Source organism: Boeremia exigua (genome assembly GCF_020726555.1).
Source record: "Boeremia exigua strain MPI-SDFR-AT-0100 chromosome Unknown C7974scaffold_2, whole genome shotgun sequence".
In the NCBI taxonomy this organism is placed as follows: Eukaryota; Fungi; Ascomycota; class Dothideomycetes; order Pleosporales; family Didymellaceae; genus Boeremia; species Boeremia exigua.
The window spans coordinates 448561-466976 of NW_025763519.1; the positions used below are offsets into that span (position 1 = coordinate 448561).

The following is an 18416-nucleotide window of genomic DNA, read 5'->3' on the forward strand; positions in this document are numbered from 1 at the left end:
AAGCTTGGATCTTCGTTCCCGATGGCATCATGCGAAAGGCGCTTGAGCATCCAGTCATGGAATTTCTCTCAGGTAAAAAGTCAAAATAGTTTTGACGACTTCTTTATAAAGACTTGCCTTCCCCAGAAGACTACCTCTCTTAAGATCGACCCTTCCCCAGACTATGTTCCTGCCGCAACACCTTACACACCAACTCAATTCGCACAAAATCAACTCTTGAAGCGTAGCGCCACAGTATACATCGCTGCATTCGCTCCCCGGACCCAAGCCACAACGTCATTGGACAATCATCCACTCACCTGCAGCGCAACCAGGTCTCAGCTGCACCCCAGAGTTTTCGCTCAAGCCATGCCAGGCCGCTTGCTGCAATCCCTTGCCAGGGTAGCGCCTTCACCGTTGCCCAAGCTCGACAGTCACACACCACAGCCACTGTTTCCTCCTGTCTACTCTTACGCACCACCGGTTGAGGAGAAGAGCAGGTCACAAGAGAATCTCATCATGGCCCGTCTTCCATTTGTGCGTCATCACAGCCATGACGGCGCAAAAAAGACGCCCAAGGGCACTCCCAAGGGCACTCCAAAGTCCAGCCCTAAGCTCGATCCCCATGTGGCCGCATCGATGAACATGAGCGTGGAGTCGCCGCCAGTCGTGTTCTACAACAACCCACAGAACTCAGCTGGCGCTATTTTTACTGGTCAGCTCCTGCTCAACGTGCATGAGCCCCACATCACAATCGAGAAGTTCGAGATGAAGCTTCTCGCAATCGTCACCACTAAGAAGCCTGTCGCCCAGCACTGCAGCGACTGCGCCAATCAGACTACTGAGATCCACACTTGGGATTTCTTGACACATCCAACATCGTTGCGCAATGGTCAGCACTCCTACCCGTTCAGCCACCTCCTTCCAGGTCACCTGCCAGCCACCACCCATGGCAGCCTTGCCACCCTCGATTACTACCTCTCCGCTGTCGCAACCACCTCAAAGGGCGACAAAATCACCTACAAGCGCGCTGTCGACATCAGGCGCGCGATCTTCCCTGGAAATGAAAAGCATTCCATCCGCATCTTCCCGCCCACGAACCTGACTGCTTCGGTCAAGCTACCTCCGGTCATTCATCCGATTGGCGACTTCCCCATCGAGATGCGTCTCTCTGGCATTGTCCAGAACAAGGCCGACTCGCAGACTCGCTGGAGGCTCAGGAAGCTCAACTGGCGAATTGAGGAGACCCAGAAGTTCATTGCGCCCGCCTGTTCCAAGCACATTGGCAAGGTTGGAGGCGAGGGCAAGGGTGTCCTCCACGAGGATGTTCGTGCCATCGCAAGCGAGGAGGTCAAGACTGGCTGGAAGACTGACTTCGAACGCGGTGAGATTGACGTTGAGTTCAACGCTGCCTGCAACGTTGGCTTGAAGCCACTTTGCGACATGGACAGCCAGAGCGGCATGAGCGTCAAGCACAATCTCATCATTGAAATGGTTGTGGCTGAGGAGTGGGCGCCACTTAAGAAGCTCAGCCAGGCTACACCCACCGGTGCCGCACGCGTTCTCCGCACTCAGTTCCACCTTGTCCTCACCGAACGCTCGGGTATGGGCATCGCTTGGGACGAGGAGCAGCCCCCTGTCTACGAGGATGTACCTGCTAGCCCACCTACCTATGTGGACGATGTTGAGGTCCAGTTTCCCGAAATCAACAGCGCCACAACTTCTCGATCGGCCTCATTCAGCCTAGAAAGCTGAGCATTATACCCTTCATCACAACGACTTCATTACTGCCAACTTTTGGCGATCTGAGCGTACTTCACGATTTTCCTTTCCACGTCGATTGGCGATTCAACTTTGAGTTTCTGGTGGACAGTGTAGGATATACCCATTTGCATGCCCCAATAGGGCCTTTACAGCATTGTTTGGTAGGAGTTTTGGGTGCGGTCGAGTTGAGCCTACATGAGCTCCTCTGTATGGCATACCACTGGCGTTTTGCATTTTCAAAAAAGTTCTTTATCGCTACTCTACATAGTAATACAAAGCAGCTCAGCTGTGAAATTGCATCTCAATCTCAGTCTTCACATCTCATTCGTGACGCTGGAATAGCAGTCATACTTCTGACTTTTGCATCATCTCAGCGTCAGAATGCGCAACATTGACACAAGCTCACGCCATTCGCCCCTGCATTCAACCACACTCACCGCCGCAAAACACTTCCACATCACCAGACAGCGCCACAAAATCTACTGAGAGCTCATAGCTCGCCGCAAACGGCTGCCAAGCCGCATCCCACAAACACTAGAAATTTCTTTCCAGCCCACCTTTTTGGACGCCTGTGTAGCAAGCAGCCAGCCCTGTCCGTGCATACCCGTCGCTAGAAGAGATCTCGAACTTGCTGCGGGACCTAAGAGACCCACATCCCCCCTGACACGCCAGCACAAACGCAACCTGGCACCTGCACAAGCAGGGACATCGGGAAGAAAGCCGACGACTAGAGCACGCGTTTACTCGATGCATTCGCGTTTTCTCGTCCACACTTTGCGCCCGTTGCGCGTCTATGACAAAGAGAAACAGGGGTCTGGGATCCAGATGGCGTGAAGATGGACGCTAGGACCAGGGTCTGGCGACAAGTCAGATGCGTGTGATCGGGCACGAGGCGCCGCAGCGGAACCAGAATTGCATGCCTGGATATCGAGGCTGAAGAAGGAGGCTGAAGGCGGAGGCTGAGAGGCAGGAAGTACTTGCCTATTTAGGGTATGTGGTGGTGCGGCTCTGCGGGAGAGAGTCGGCCCTGTTTGACAAGTATATCCGAGTCACACCATGACGAGCAAGGCATCGTAGTATGGCGTGAGCCGTTAATATGATGGGATTTGCTGCCCAAGCATGGCATTGTGGAGAAAGAGATCGTGATCCTGGCGTGATGAGATTGCACACCGAGACAGATGACGCTGCGAGGCATCATGATGGATGAGTACCCTGCGGAGATCCGCGTGGCTTTCGTCAACCAAGCACATATCTGACCTCATCATTAATGGCAACACATGAGGATCGAGGAACGAGCCAGAGTATCTTCGGGATCACGATGGAGTTCACAAGAAAGCGAGTCTACTCCGAGAGGTCCTTCGGAAGGCAAGGCCGGGCGAAGCTTGGCAGCCCTCCACACTGCAATTATTCCGAAGGTTGTCGATCGACGCGTCACTGATAGCGTGGAGAAGTGTAGTCGGGATCTGATCTTCGAGACTTGCTAGTGATCGCAAATTCTCCATTCGACACCACGATACTTCGCTGTACCCTTTGTACACTCATCGTAATTTCAAACCCCCATAACTTTGCCAGCTTTCATGAATGGGCAGTACCTTACATGGAGCAGTTGCAAAAACTACAGGGGCTATCAACACAAAATACCTCACATTCCACACATTCAAGAGGGGGCGACTGGTCGTCTCAAACTGCTAATGTCAATCCCTGCGTGCCGGGACACACGGTGTAACGGGACAGGTTTGCACTCCGGACCTTCGGAGTCTCCTGTTTGCACATTTACAGGCCTGTGATGGATATGCAGCGTTCTTCGGTCTACTCTTCACCCGTCTATCAGCCTCCGGGAACGAGTGCTGCCATGCTGGCTCTGCTGTCGATCGTTCTGTCAACGCCGTTAATCGACCTTTCATCGATACCCCCCTGTTCATTCACGACCTAAGGGACCTCTGTGAGAATCGGACGGTCTGAGAGGAAGCCAAGTTGAGGAAGATTGTATCCCTGGGCCCTAGAAGCTCTTTTGACTTAAGAAGTGTGTAGTCCGGCAGTTTCGCCGGTTGGGAGCGAAGTTTGCAAAATGCGACCCAGCGGGTCGGGACGCGCTAGCTTCGCTTACCATGTAGTGGCTTGCATTAGGGTACAGAGATGCAGCTGTAAGATATCGTACTGAATTAGACGCTATACCCACCACAGATTGGCTGCTGAGACAATTGTGGCGCAGGTTGGCGGCTTTCTGGCGGTGTCTCCGAATGATTCCCCAGCCTCGTTGCTGCACAGCGGCCTTAATCCCAGCGCTGAGCCGCCCTGCCCAGAGGCGTCTTGACGCGCTCATCGCCATCCGCAGCCTGCCACCTCGCAACTGTAGCAAACAAGGTCAGTGCGACTCAGTCGAGTCTGTAGATGCTGGATGATGAGAAGTGCATCGCAATAGGGGCGTGGCCATCGCAAAGATGCGACTCGTCGGGGCTGTGCTGGGCCTGCATGAGTGCAATCAGCCGCGTCTGCCCCCGCCTCCAGACTGTTTGAGCATCCTCACAGAACTCAGAACATAATCCAAAACACCAGCTTCAGCCTGCAACATTGAGATCGCGGTTTCAACTGTGTAGCTACCAGGGGCTTTGTAGCTATTTGTACCCTTCTTCGTAAGCTTGTCTTAGAGAGCCAGCCGCCGCGCTCTCGTCCTACCAGGCTGCCGCGTTGAGCCTCTCGCGTCTCCTTCTCACCGTATGCGCCTGTCACACATCCACACGAATCGATGCGTCTTTTGCACTACGACGGACATGGCGAGCTCGGTATCGTCAGCTTCGACGATCGCGCAATACCGCCTTATGCGATACTTTCACACACGTGGGAAGCAGATGCGGAGGAGGTGACCTTTGCAGACCTTGTGACAGGCGATAGCAAGGCCAAGCGTGGCTACAAGAAGATTCGCTTCTGCGGACAACAAGCACAGCGAGATGGCTTACAATACTTCTGGGTGGACACATGCTGCATCGACAAGACGGATAAGGCTGAGCTCTCTTACGCTATCCGGTCCATGTTTCGCTGGTACCAGAACGCGACAAGATGCTATGTGTATCTATCGGATGTATCCGCAGAGGAGAGAAAACCTGGCGACAAGCTCGGCAAATTTACTTGGGAACCTGCTTTCAGGTTAAGTCGATGGTTCACGCGCGGCTGGACGCTTCAAGAGCTGCTTGCCCCAACCACTGTCGAGTTCTTCTCTCAAGAGTGGGAGATGCTTGGTGACAAGATATCGCTCAAGCTGTTGATCTACAAAATCACCAGTATCTCACTCGATGCGCTCAACGGAGCCCCTCTTTCCCTGTTCAGTGTCGACGAGCGGCTGCGGTGGAAAGGTGACCGGGAGACCAAGCGCGAAGAAGATGTGTGGTACTCACTATCGGGTATCTTTGATGTTGAGATAGCGCCGGCGTATAGCGAAGGGGCGGCAAGTGCGTTCAGACGTCTGATGGACGAGATCGATAGGTGCAAAACCTGTGTCCAAGGCATACGCAGCACAGATCCGCGCGACGACAAGAAGCGCATCGAGGAGACCAAAGGCGGACTGCTAGCTGACTCCTACCACTGGGTTCTTGACAATGCCACGTACCAGGAATGGCAACACGACGAACGCAACCAACTACTGTGGGTGAAAGGTGATCCTGGCAAGGGAAAGACAATGCTCCTATGCGGCATTATAGACAGGCTACATAGCTCACTGCCTAAGACTGCCCTTCTAGCCTACTTCTTCTGCCAAGCAACAGACTCGCGCATCAACAGCGCCACGGCCGTGCTGCGAGGGCTGTTGTACATGCTGGTAAGCCAGCAACCGTCACTTGTATCGCATGTCCGTAAGAAGCACGATCACACAGGCAAAGCCTTGTTTGAGGATGCGAATGCCTGGGTTGCCTTGACAGAGATCTTCACAGACGTGCTACGAGATCCACAGCTAAGAGCTACATACCTGATCATTGATGCGCTAGACGAGTGTGTCACTGATCGGCCGAAACTGCTTCACTTCGTTGCAAAGCAGTCTTCTGCGTCGCAGCGCGTCAAGTGGATCATGTCGAGCCGCAACTGGCCAGAGATCGAAGAGCAGCTGGAGCAAGCTGGGCACAAGGTCAGGTTGAGCCTTGAGCTGAACGCAGAGTCTGTATCGGCGGCCGTCGGCGCCTTCATTCAGCACAAGGTGTCTCAGCTGGCGAAGCAGAAGAAGTACGACCGGCAGACGCAAGACACGGTTTTGGAGAGATTGACTGCAAGTGCAGATGGCACCTTCCTGTGGGTAGCGTTAGTGTGTCAGGAGCTTCAAGCAACAGCGAGACGGAACGTTCTAAAGAAGCTGGACACCTTCCCGCCAGGCTTGAACGCGCTGTACGAGCGGATGATGCAGCAGATCAGCGTGTCAGATGACGCTGAACTTTGCAAGCAGGTACTAGCTTTAGCCGCGCTTGTGTATCGACCAATCACGCTGGAGGAGCTAGTAGCCCTTGCTGAGCCGCTCGAAGACATGGCCGACGAAGCAGAGGTACGGGAGATCATCAGCCTTTGTGGGTCATTCCTTAGTCTGCGGGAAGACACCGTCTACTTTGTACACCAGTCCGCGCAAGACTATCTCTTTGCGCAGGCATATGACGAGATCTTTCCGCATGTTGCTAAAAATGCTCATCACGTGATCTTCTTGAGGTCGCTCGCGATCTTGTCCCGGACATTGCAAAAGGATATTTATAGCCTAGAAGCATTGGGATTTGCTATTGAAGACGTTCGGCCGCCCAAGCCAGACCCGCTTGCAGCCTTACGCTACCCGTGCGTTTACTGGATCGACCATCTGTACGACTCGAAGCCTGAGTCCTGGGCGGACAGTAGTGGTAACCTGCAAGTCACAAGCGCCATCAATAAGTTTATAAGGAGGAAGTATCTCTACTGGCTAGAAGGGCTCAGTCTGTGCAGAAGTATAGGAAAGGGAGTAGTTTCAATAGCGAAACTATGCTCACTAGTCAAGGTATAGCATGCTTAGATAACAAACCTATACCGTATAATCACTTCATATAGATGCTAACGATACCAGGAGATGCGAGACGCGAATGAGCTGACTAAGCTTGTCCAAGACGCGCACCGATTCATCATGTATCACAAAGGGCCAATCGAAAGCTTCCCTCTCCAGCTGTATTCATCCGCGCTACTTTTCAGTCCGTCTGGGAGCGCAATCAGAAAGCTGTTCCGACACGAAGAGCCAAAAGAAATCACCGTCAAGCCAGCGATGAGCAGCAGCTGGAGTGCGTGTCTGCAGACGCTCGAGGGCCATAGCGATGCTGTCACCTCTGTAGCCTTCTCGCACGACTCGACCAAGCTGGCGTCGGCGTCACACGACAACACCGTCAAGGTGTGGGATGCGAGCAGCGGGGCGTGTCTGCAGACGCTCGAGGGCCATAGCAGTGCTGTCACCTCTGTAGCCTTCTCGCACGACTCGACCAAGCTGGCGTCGGCTTCAGACGACAAGACCGTCAAGGTGTGGGATGCGAGCAGCGGGGCGTGTCTGCAGACGCTCGAGGGCCATAGCGATTGGGTCACCTCTGTAGCCTTCTCGCACGACTCGACCAAGCTGGCGTCAGCGTCATACGACAAGACCGTCAAGGTGTGGGATGCGAGCAGCGGGGCGTGTCTGCAGACGCTCAAGGGCCATAGCGATTGGGTCACCTCTGTAGCCTTCTCGCACGACTCGACCAAGCTGGCGTCGGCGTCACACGACAAGACCGTCAAGGTGTGGGATGCGAGCAGCGGGGCGTGTCTGCAGACGCTCGAGGGCCATAGCAGTGCTGTCACCTCTGTAGCCTTCTCGCACGACTCGACCAAGCTGGCGTCAGCGTCATACGACAAGACCGTCAAGGTGTGGGATGCGAGCAGCGGGGCGTGTCTGCAGACGCTCAAGGGCCATAGCAGTGGTGTCACCTCTGTAGCCTTCTCGCACGACTCGACCAAGCTGGCGTCGGCGTCATGGGACAACACCGTCAAGGTGTGGGATGCGAGCAGCGGGGCGTGTCTGCAGACGCTCGAGGGCCATAGCAGTGCTGTCACCTCTGTAGCCTTCTCGCACGACTCGACCAAGCTGGCGTCAGCGTCATACGACAAGACCGTCAAGGTGTGGGATGCGAGCAGCGGGGCGTGTCTGCAGACGCTCGAGGGCCATAGCGATTGGGTCACCTCTGTAGCCTTCTCGCACGACTCGACCAAGCTGGCGTCAGCGTCATACGACAAGACCGTCAAGGTGTGGGATGCGAGCAGCGGGGCGTGTCTGCAGACGCTCAAGGGCCATAGCGATGCTGTCACCTCTGTAGCCTTCTCGCACGACTCGACCAAGCTGGCGTCGGCGTCATGGGACAACACCGTCAAGGTGTGGGATGCGAGCAGCGGGGCGTGTCTGCAGACGCTCGAGGGCCATAGCAGTGCTGTCACCTCTGTAGCCTTCTCGCACGACTCGACCAAGCTGGCGTCAGCGTCATACGACAAGACCGTCAAGGTGTGGGATGCGAGCAGCGGGGCGTGTCTGCAGACGCTCAAGGGCCATAGCGATGCTGTCACCTCTGTAGCCTTCTCGCACGACTCGACCAAGCTGGCGTCGGCGTCACACGACAACACCGTCAAGGTGTGGGATGCGAGCAGCGGGGCGTGTCTGCAGACGCTCGAGGGCCATAGCAGTGGTGTCACCTCTGTAGCCTTCTCGCACGACTTGACCAAGCTGGCGTCGGCTTCAGACGACAAGACCGTCAAGGTGTGGGATGCGAGCAGCGGGGCGTGTCTGCAGACGCTTAAGGGCCATAGCAGTGGTGTCACCTCTGTAGCCTTCTCGCACGACTCGACCAAGCTGGCGTCAGCGTCATACGACAAGACCGTCAAGGTGTGGGATGCGAGCAGCGGGGCGTGTCTGCAGACGATTAACATCGGCAGGACTCTCCACAGCATATCCTTTGATTCTACCAGCTCTTCTCTTCATACTGAGATAGGTCACATCGCCATACACAGTTCAGGAACTTCTAGCGAGGTAGCTGTTGTGGAGCCTGAATGCCCTCTGTATTCAGGCACAAGCCTTAGCTCCGACAGCATATGGGTCAAGCATGACGACAGGAAGGTGTTGTGGATACCATCGGAGTATCGACCGTCATGCTCTGCGGTGTGCGGAAGCACAGTCGGTATGGGCGTGGGGTCGGGCAGAGTGTGGAGCTGCAGTATTGACCTACACACTCACATCTGTTCGCAGGAGAGTATAGGCATTGTCTGAATCTCATCTCATCTTGTGTGTCCTGGTTTTTATATTTCTGCTGTACAGATGACGTCCAGGGACTACAAGCAACATGCTGTGGCACAAAGACTTGCAGAGTTTGAAGAGAATTAACTGTTGCTAAGTTTCATGATCTTGCTGTTTCGCACAAAATGGCATGCAGGAAAAGTGGGGAATCAGGTCAAGACATGTGACAACGCTAGAAAGCCGCCAACCTGCGCCACAATTGTCTCAGCAGCCAATCTGTGGTGGGTATAGCGTCTAATTCAGTACGATATCTTACAGCTGCATCTCTGTACCCTAATGCAAGCCACTACATGGTAAGCGAAGCTAGCGCGTCCCGACCCGCTGGGTCGCATTTTGCAAACTTCGCTCCCAACCGGCGAAACTGCCGGACTACACACTTCTTAAGTCAAAAGAGCTTCTAGGGCCCAGGGATACAATCTTCCTCAACTTGGCTTCCTCTCAGACCGTCCGATTCTCACAGAGGTCCCTTAGGTCGTGAATGAACAGGGGGGTATCGATGAAAGGTCGATTAACGGCGTTGACAGAACGATCGACAGCAGAGCCAGCATGGCAGCACTCGTTCCCGGAGGCTGATAGACGGGTGAAGAGTAGACCGAAGAACGCTGCATATCCATCACAGGCCTGTAAATGTGCAAACAGGAGACTCCGAAGGTCCGGAGTGCAAACCTGTCCCGTTACACCGTGTGTCCCGGCACGTAGGGATTGACATTAGTTGAATTACCAAAATTCATGAAGTCTCTTATCGAAGGCACTGCCGATGACGTATCCGAAAACGCCCAGCGCCTCAAATAACCATCAGCTCTCTGCATTTCAGCAGCGTGTTCGGGCGAAGTATGTCCAGCATCTTCTAATCTGCCCCGACTATGTCAAACCAAAAATACAGTCATGATCAGTGACAGAAAACGCTTCGTGTTCGGAGGCATCTTCACCCATGTTACATACGAGACTTGAATCACGGGTCCCGTATTATCAGATCAGATGCTCAAGCCACCAAAAGCTGACATGCCATCCCTGTTGTCGAATTGACCCGTCATAGGGACCTCGACGGATGCATGCAGTCGTTCACGAGGCATACACAACACCGTACGGCACGAGGGACATGTGTTTGACGCCTTCATGCCTGAATCGTTGACCCACGTGTCCAGGCACAGCTGATGGAAGATATGGCCGCACTTTGTTTGTACGTACTTCTCGTCCCGATTTCGCACTTTGACCTCAGTCATGCAAACAGAGCATTGTGCGTCCTCTGGTATCGAGTAAGGAATTCGACAGAAGTTCCACGGCTCGATTCTTTTACCGATACCTTTGTACTCTGCTTCTGTGTCATCGATTTCGAACTCGGTTGATGGGCCCTCGGGCGACGGGATGCCGTCGTTAGCATTACTATCCTCCTGTTGATATCCGCGAGTAAAGGCGACCATTTCCTTCGTCGAATACTTAAGGAATGTCTCCCACGACGCGTAGAAACATGTCGTGCTAATGTCATGCGTGATCTCGTTGTTAATGTCTTGCACCTGGTATAACTGCTCATAAGTGTAATCTGGGCTGCGTAGGTTCGCTAAAGCTGCTGCAGACTCTAGAACTTCGCGATACTCAGTACGCACAAGCCTGTAAGTAAGATCCACCAGCTCCATTACAGTCATGGTACAGATCTCAACGCTCGGATAGCGTGAGTTGATGTACTGTGTGAGCTCTGCGGCCAAGGCGTGCACCTGGGCGTGGCTTGGATTCTGAAGCATGAAATTAGCCACTATGCCAACAAATTTGTGCAGTACACAGTGCAGTGAGCCGACATCCTGCGGCCGCAGACACTCTATCGCAGAGTCTGTGAGAGCGAAGAGACGTGGGCAGATGCGGCGGACGATCTCGCATCTCGCAAAATCCGTACTAGAAAGCTTGTGTCGACGCCAAACAGCGATGTGGTACACTTGGAGGACGTGGCGACGGACGAAAGAGGCGACTCGTTTGAGCATGGTGGAGATACTCAGTAGTTTGTTTCACTGGGAATAATGCAACTTGAAATAACTTTTATTGAAGGATGGCCAGAGCATTGTGAGTGAAACGAGGCAGTAGGGCCAACGAAAGACTCAAAACAGTGAGTGCACTACGCTGTTGTCTACAATGTCATTGTTGCTCTGAATACCCACGCTTTTGCTACATGCACGACGAATAGCTTGCATAGAGGTGAGTAGTCACATCATAGCTGCTGAAAATAGGCTATGAGTTCTCTCTACACACGAGGTCCCACATTTTACTCTGAGGAGGCCGCCCTGTCAGACAGTGTACGCTCAAGCGTAATTCCAACCCGCACTATCCTCAGCATCGTATCAGACTATCTAAATACGAACAAACACGGTTTTGAAAAGACGGATAGGTGATGATTTTCTTGCAAGTACAACTTCACAACTAAGACAGCTTCCTGCAGGAAGCATGCATGACCAAGAACAAACACAGCATTGTTAACATATTTCGCATACATTTTCGTTCGCATCGCATACAGACACTACCAGAATGATCACGAAGAATGTTGCATACAAAATGTATATCACTAGTGTACAATCAAACCAGAGTTAGATTGGAGACGAGACGATTGTGTAAGCGTGGAGCAACGATTGCCTTCAAGTTTGTGAGTGTTCGCGCTTAAAGAACACAGATGTTACAGTTGATTGCCAGTATCACTAGTTATCATGAGCTTTGTTAGAGCTAGCTCATAAGGAGGCCATGATTCGAGCTGACTGTGTGCTCCATCGTTCTTAAACATTTCTATACGGACATCACCACTCAAAGTTGCTTCACTTCTGAAACTGGAACTTAGACAGCTTTCATTACGACCTCTCGCACTACCGGCCTGCACGATATCCGACAGCACATCTACGACTGCATTGTCGACCTTCGTGGAAATCTCCCTGCCCCTACTATGTGGACGATGGCGGGTCAGTCAAGCCGGTGAAGTGTCATAGACGCATACTGACAACAACTACAACTAGGCAACATAGCTTTCCTTGTGAAGTTTAAGTACGGTCCAGATATCAATCCAGCCAAGATATCAGTCCCTATCATTGATATCCGCAGACCAAGCCGACCAAATGGCCAGAGAGCCGTCGTCCTAGTCCACATTGGGGCGGGAAAATTCACTGTCATTGTCCAGGCTGAAGTTAGCGGCCAGCAGCATGGGAAGACCTTGATTGTGTCCTTGGCAGAGGAAGTCGATGCAGCCATCAAGGATATCTTGGATGCGGAGGGGTCCCAGAACTGTCACCCAAGCTGTCAACCAAGCTAGAAAGTCACCGGAGGGAATGGGGGTGTCAGAATTATGGTCTCTTTAGTATGCGGGGTCATTGCAGAGCACCTAGTCTAACTTCATAGCTGTACGAATCGAACCTACGTCCAACATGTTGGTGGTCCGTGTTTTCACGGTGAAAGAAGATTTATGGAACCCAAAGCTTTGCGCTAGGCAGGGTAAATATAAACACTTCTACGGTTGTTTCTACTGCAAGCTTGACACTTCCCACTCACCTTCTCGAATCAGCCAACACGCAATGACGCCACTTCAGAAACACCTATACAAGATCATCAAGAAGCACGACGAAGATGATGAGAGCGGAGCTAATATCCTCAGTTTAGTCGGTAGGTCCACATGGCGGTATAGACTTTGTTAGGAACAGCTTCTGATAAACCACGACAGAAAACATCTGCTTCCTCATCCGCATCCACAGCGCAAAGTTCAAGCCGGAAGACGTCGCCGTGCCCATTGCAGTACGCAGAGATGAGAAATACAATATCAAAGAGGTCAAGATTGCAATTGTTGTGCACGATACGGACAAAAATAGCTTCGTCACCATCGTCAGCGCAGAAACCAGCTTTGGAATGGTGATCCTGGATTTGGATGACAAAGTGAACACGTTGATGTTTGAAGCACTCAAAGAAGTCAAGTAGACGCGCAAGGTTCTACTCTCGCTGGCGCACATCTAGTCAGCAGACAGTCCAAAAGGCAAGCAAGATTCAAGGCAACCGTTTGACAAGTGCCCCACCATGAAGTGAAAGTCAAACCCCGTGACAATCCCGCCGCACCCACAATCCATTTCACCTTTCCTTTACTCCCTCACCCACCTTCCGCACCGCCGCCCATGTACTCCGTCTTCTACACGCAGAACAATTCCTCTCCACCCAACACCATGCCCAAAATGTCCACGCACGCCGCCCCGATTCCCCCCATCCTTCCGCGGCCTACCTCCACCCCCGTCTACGTCCCCGCCCCAGATCCACCCGGTCTTCAAGGTCCACCCGGACCACAAGGCCCCGAAGGCCCACCAGGACTCTCCCACGAGACGCTCGAACAGCGCATCTACGACCTCCTCGCGCCCTTCTGCGCCACCAACCTCACGCCCGCCGCCGAAGCCAAGGCGCTGATCCTCTGCGGTACGTACTCCCACCGCACCACAGCCTGCCCCACAACACCACAGCAACACCTCACTCCATCCACCCCGCTAACGCTAACGCGCGCAGAGAACATCGCCTTCCTGATCCGCCACCAGCAAGCCAGCTACGGCAAGCGCATCGAGCCATCGGACGTCTCGATGGCGACGAAGAACTGGGCGGCTATGACGACGGGGAAGGGCCTCGTGGGCGTTTGCGTGTTTGCGAATGGCCATGGGTTCTCGCATGCGGTTGTGAGGGCGGCGGTGGGGCGGGGCGAGGACGTCGTCGAGAAGCTGGGGGAGCAGGTGGAGGTGGCGATGGTGCAGTTTTTTCCGGGGATCTTCTGAGGGAAGTTGATGCTAACTACTGTCGAAGGCGGTGGCGCTGCGTCTGGGTCTTGCGCCGAGTAAGCGCAGTTGAGTGTCTTGGGGTTTGATGTCGAGGTGGTGGATCCTTAGACTCACTATCCGGAGATGAGGTCGCAACTACACTGGCGAGTTGGACAAGCCAGATCCAAGGGGACCAGGGCTTAGGCCTGGAATAACTCTTGTATGATTCGGCCCTACAGTTAACACTAAAATCTGCACAGTACTTTCAGTCCGCACTGTTTCATCCAGTCAACGATAGCCAGATCAACAACTGGGACGACGCATGGTAGTCTGAGCAGACCAATGTTATAGAGGAAAACTGCTAGATGCAAAATGTCCAGAGAGAGTCCAGGATTTGACAGACTTGATGGCTAGAGACGTGAGCCAGCGATTATATGGTGTTCGCACGTCAACTTCTGGATGGTCAGGGTATGAGGAACGTCCGCGGCTGATTTTTGGCGTTTAGATTTGTCTATGTGTGGAGATTTGGAAACTCCTATGCCGCGACTACTGCTTTCAGGAAACTGCTCCTTCTAAAACACTCCCCCGACCCCAACGCCATCAATGCACCGCCGAATCCGTACGATTCAGCATACCCATATCCACCAGAATCTTAACATGATTCTCCTTATCATGAATAAGCTTCTCGAACCCCTCCTTAACCAGATCATCCAGCGCGATCTTACTCGTAATCATCGCCTCAGGCTTCAGCGTCCCTTTAGTCAACCCGTCCACCACGGCCTCGAAATCCGCCCTCCGATACCCCAACACCGCCGTAAACCGCGCCTCATTCCACACCAGCGAATTCGGACTCCACGGCACGGGTTTCTCCCAAATCGCCACATTCACAATCGTGCCCCGGGCGCGCACAGCCTTGCACGCAGCGTCCAGACTCGCCGCTACCCCCGCGCAGTCAAACACCACGTCCGCGCCCCCGCCGCCGCCGCTGAGCGCCCGCGTCTCGGCCACGACATCCGCGCCCCGCGGGTCCAGCACGTGGTGTGCGCCGAGCGCGCGCGCGAACCGCTGCCGCGCGCCCGACGGCTCGCTGAGCACGATGCTCCGCACGCCCTGCGCGCGCAGACACTGCACGATCGCGAGCCCGATGGGGCCGCCGCCCAGCACCAGCGCGGTGCTGTCCGGGGTGACTGGTGCGGCGGCCACGGCGTGCCAGGCGACGGCGAGCGGCTCGACGAGCGCGCCGACGTCGAGCGGGATGGTGGTGGGCAGCGGGACGATCGCAGACGCGGCCACGACGACGTGGTCGCTCAGCCCGCCGCCGCCGCCGGACAGCCCGATGAAGCCGCCGCCGTGGCAGACGTTTTCGGCGCCGGCGAGGCAGGGCGGGCACGTGGTGCAGGAGAGCGTGGGCTGGACGACGCAGTGCTGGCCGAGCGTGAAGGCGGTCACGTCGGGGCCGAGTTCGGTGATGACGCCGGAGAACTCGTGGCCGAGGGTGATCGGGATGGAGTCGTGGGTCAGCGGGTGGGGGGTTGTGGGCGCGAAGGTCGGGCCGCCGATATACTCGTGGAGATCGCTGCCGCAGATGCCTACGTACGCGGGGGCGACCTGGAGGCGTTAGTTGCCGCACAGCTTTGTGTGGAAGTGAGCACCGTACCCGGACTTGTCCCGCGCCGCACTGGGCCTCAGCCACATCATCCTCAATTCTGATATCCTCTTTCCCATAGTATCGTGCTGCGCGCATGTCTTGATGGTCTCTGTGCTCGCACCTCTCGACGCGAGATCACGGCCGCTGTCGGTGGTAATCACGCTGTTGATGAACGCGCACTCAATCATGGCCGACATCCGCTGCTTTGTATATACACTGTATCCCCGCTCACAACCCCTCTTCTCGTGTGGAGTGATCCGGACCGAGCGGATGCAAAACTGAATCGACGAAGCAAGTCGGCTAAAGAGCGCAAAAGGTAACGTCAAAAGATGGAATCGCTGGCCAGGACGCATGCAGCGCCGCGACCGTCTTTAAGCAAACTCGCGCGCTGCCTAGCCCCCCGGCGTCAGCGCCGTCAGCCCGCCGCAACGGCACGGTTTCTCCCTGTCGCCGTGACAAACAGTAACATCGTGAGGTCGGATCTGGGCGCGCGGGCTGGAACGGGCGTAGGGCGCCGCACGGCCGGCGTCGAGCGCGGGCTGTGAGTGGCGCGCGCACCAAGCTTTGCGGGGGAGGGGCAGGAGGGAGCGAATCGGGGGCGGCGATCCGGGGGGCGGGACTACGGAGACACACATCAGGCGATACGAAAGCTGTCAACAAGACACGGGCAATTTCAATGCGCTGCAGCGTGGGATGCAGTGTTGGGACGCGGTGAGCAGTTGGCGAGGGGCCCCATGCCGGCGTCGCGCTTGGCGGAATGCATTAACATGTCTCTCGTCGTACGTAGCCAGTCGCTGCGCTCCCAACGCGTTCACGTCACCGCCCTTCAGGAGAAGTTTCACACATGCGGCCTCATCCAAGCATCTCCCCCCAGTCGGGCGTGACGACAAACTTGCCCTTGACGCGCCCAAACGACACCGCCTCGCCCGCGTCCTCGGGCACCACGCGGTCCTTCTCGGGGACGAGGTGGATGCTGACGACCTCCTGCAAGAAGCTCGCTTTATTACCAGGCGCCAGCTCGTAGCTGGTACCACCCCAGTCCAATGTCGTGCGTCCTGACTGCCGCACGCGCAGCTTGCCCACGAGACCGCTCGCGAAGCGAGGCCCTTGAGCTGGCTTGGCGGCGGGATCGGAGAAGCCTTCCTCGACCTTGATCTTGGGAGCTTCTTTCTTGAGTTGTGCGGGTGCTGATGCCTCTGCAACGTCGGGCATGTCTTTCTTGACGCCGGGCTCGATGAGTTCGGGCATGAGGGGTGGGATCTGGAAGAGGTAGACGTTGTTGTCTCGCACGGTGGGTTTTGGTGCTGCAGGTGCGCCGTCTGCCATAGCTGTGTCTCCTGCTGCATCGACAGCATCTGTGTCTTCTGGGCCGAGCTCGGCGCGAATGTGTTTGCGATTTTCGAGGAAGCGCGACCATTCTGCTCGATCCTCGTCGGTCTGGAGAACGGGTTCTGCCACGCTCTTGGTGCGACTCTTGCCCTTTCGTTCTGTAGTTGGTGACTGTGGCTCTTCTTTCGCGGGCGTTTCTTGATGCGGGGCTTCTGTTTGGTCGGCGTCGAGGCCTACTTGCTCTGCGTCGGCCATCTGCTCGTCGTCGCTGGTCTGCTCTGATTTGACTTGGACATCTGAATCTTCCGCATCTTGCCATACACCCTTGAAGGGCTTGCGCACTCCGGTGATTTCCAAGTCGCTCGCCTTGCCCTTGCCCTTACGGCCGCCCTGGCCTGACCGTGCTCCACCAGACCTACCGCCAGTTGTCCCTGTAGCCTCTGATGCGCTTTTTGGAGCCGTCTCCGCACTAGCATCTGTGTTCAATGCCAATGCCTTCTCTTGATGTTCCTTTCGCGTGATACGAATAGGCAGCGCTGATCTTGAAGGCCGATCATTAACATCCGCCCCGTCTTCATCGTCAGAAATCTCGATAAGATCGATGTCTCTCCGAGGGAATTCCTGATCCTCTTCGTCCTCAGAAGACTCAACAACACCGCCATCCTCTCTTTTGATACCGGAGCTGCCTCCACCTCCACCTCCTCCGCCCCCACCGTAACCGCCTGATCTGCTGGGTCCGCTCTCGTCGCCCTCGTTCTTGACGCGCACCGCTCGTGATCCCGACCCAGCCCCGAATCCAGAGAAGTTGCGGTGGTTTGTTTTCCGGTCTGGTGCACCCGTCAGCAAGATTCGTAATGAAATAACAACACTGCCTACCTTCTTTCGAGCTTCCAAGCGAGAACGGACCGCTCATAGCACTGCTATAGCCACCGCGCCCCCGAGTAGATCTAGTAGCTTCCTTTGCAGCCTCCCTCTCTTTTCTTCTAGCCTGGAAAGCAGCCTCTTTTTCTTGATCCCGGTGTCTGATCTTTTCTCTCTCCAGCTGTTCCTTCTCAAGTGCTGCCCGCTCTTCCTTGCTTCTGCGGGCCGTGAACATGGGCTTTGGGACTGTCTTCTTGCCAGACTTAGTAGTGCCGCGCTTCACAGAAGGGGACGAAGACCTCGAAGTCGGTTCCGCGCTTTTTAGTCCACCGAGCCGCTGCACAGGAGGACGAGTGGAGGCTTCTGCGCCATCTTGTGGTGTTGCCGTCGCAGAGGACGTATCGTTCGGCGTAGACTCGTTGCCGGTGGGCGAAGGTGGCTTCGTATCAACATTGTTATCTTCCTCAGTTACAACAGCATCTGCAGTCTCACTTGCAGCAGGCGCATCGAAAGTCGGCGGGGTCGTGGTCTGTACAGCTTCGCTGGGGTTTTCAACAGCTCGTCCTGCAGTGGCGCCCCCTCTCCCACCCGCGCGCGCTCGCGTACTCGCTCTTCCCCGAGGTTTTGGTGGCATTGTTCGTCAGGGTCCTGTTGTCGCGAATGCAAGGTGACTCGGCAACGATTAGCAAACATTTTGGCAAGGCTTATCGATAAGGCAAAGTCAACGCGACGTCACATGGGGGACGCGCTATCTTGTGAAACAGTGCACGATAAACAACAGCACGGCAAG

General features: G+C 55.1%; 6 protein-coding genes across 6 annotated transcripts; 3 read left to right on the forward strand and 3 right to left on the reverse strand.

The window, feature by feature from the left end:
- Positions 1-36: 36 nt before the first annotated feature.
- C7974DRAFT_384846 (uncharacterized protein) lies at positions 37-2048 on the forward strand. Its single transcript, XM_046140893.1, has one exon. The coding sequence runs from the start codon at positions 349-351 to the stop codon at positions 1732-1734; it is 1386 nt and encodes a 461-aa protein (XP_046001100.1). The 5' UTR covers positions 37-348; the 3' UTR covers positions 1735-2048.
- Positions 2049-4375: 2327 nt separating this feature from the next.
- C7974DRAFT_95480 (vegetative incompatibility protein HET-E-1) lies at positions 4376-9340 on the forward strand. Its single transcript, XM_046147587.1, has 3 exons — positions 4376-6739; positions 6806-7246; positions 7625-9340. Exons 1-3 carry the CDS (start codon positions 4490-4492, stop codon positions 9011-9013), a joined length of 4080 nt encoding a protein of 1359 aa, XP_046001101.1. The 5' UTR covers positions 4376-4489; the 3' UTR covers positions 9014-9340.
- Positions 9341-10014: 674 nt separating this feature from the next.
- C7974DRAFT_408692 (uncharacterized protein) lies at positions 10015-11013 on the reverse strand (the record flags this gene model as incomplete). The annotated part of the gene is made up of 1 exon (XM_046143346.1): positions 10015-11013. The coding sequence occupies one exon, from the start codon at positions 11011-11013 to the stop codon at positions 10015-10017; it is 999 nt and encodes a 332-aa protein (XP_046001102.1).
- A 2211-nt stretch (positions 11014-13224) lies between these two features.
- Positions 13225-13806, forward strand: C7974DRAFT_420445 (uncharacterized protein; the record flags this gene model as incomplete). The annotated part of the gene is made up of 2 exons (XM_046144259.1): positions 13225-13459; positions 13547-13806. The coding sequence occupies 2 exons, from the start codon at positions 13225-13227 to the stop codon at positions 13804-13806; spliced, it is 495 nt and encodes a 164-aa protein (XP_046001103.1).
- A 227-nt stretch (positions 13807-14033) lies between these two features.
- On the reverse strand, positions 14034-15773 carry C7974DRAFT_446473 (chaperonin 10-like protein). The gene is made up of 2 exons (XM_046145600.1): positions 15446-15773; positions 14034-15396 (listed from the first exon to the last, which is right to left on the reverse strand). The coding sequence occupies exons 1-2, from the start codon at positions 15530-15532 to the stop codon at positions 14389-14391; spliced, it is 1095 nt and encodes a 364-aa protein (XP_046001104.1). The 5' UTR covers positions 15533-15773; the 3' UTR covers positions 14034-14388.
- A 311-nt stretch (positions 15774-16084) lies between these two features.
- Positions 16085-18282, reverse strand: C7974DRAFT_327075 (RNA polymerase III RPC4-domain-containing protein). The gene is made up of 2 exons (XM_046139006.1): positions 17642-18282; positions 16085-17592 (listed from the first exon to the last, which is right to left on the reverse strand). Exons 1-2 carry the CDS (start codon positions 18258-18260, stop codon positions 16289-16291), a joined length of 1923 nt encoding a protein of 640 aa, XP_046001105.1. The 5' UTR covers positions 18261-18282; the 3' UTR covers positions 16085-16288.
- Between the last annotated feature and the right edge of the window lie 134 nt (positions 18283-18416).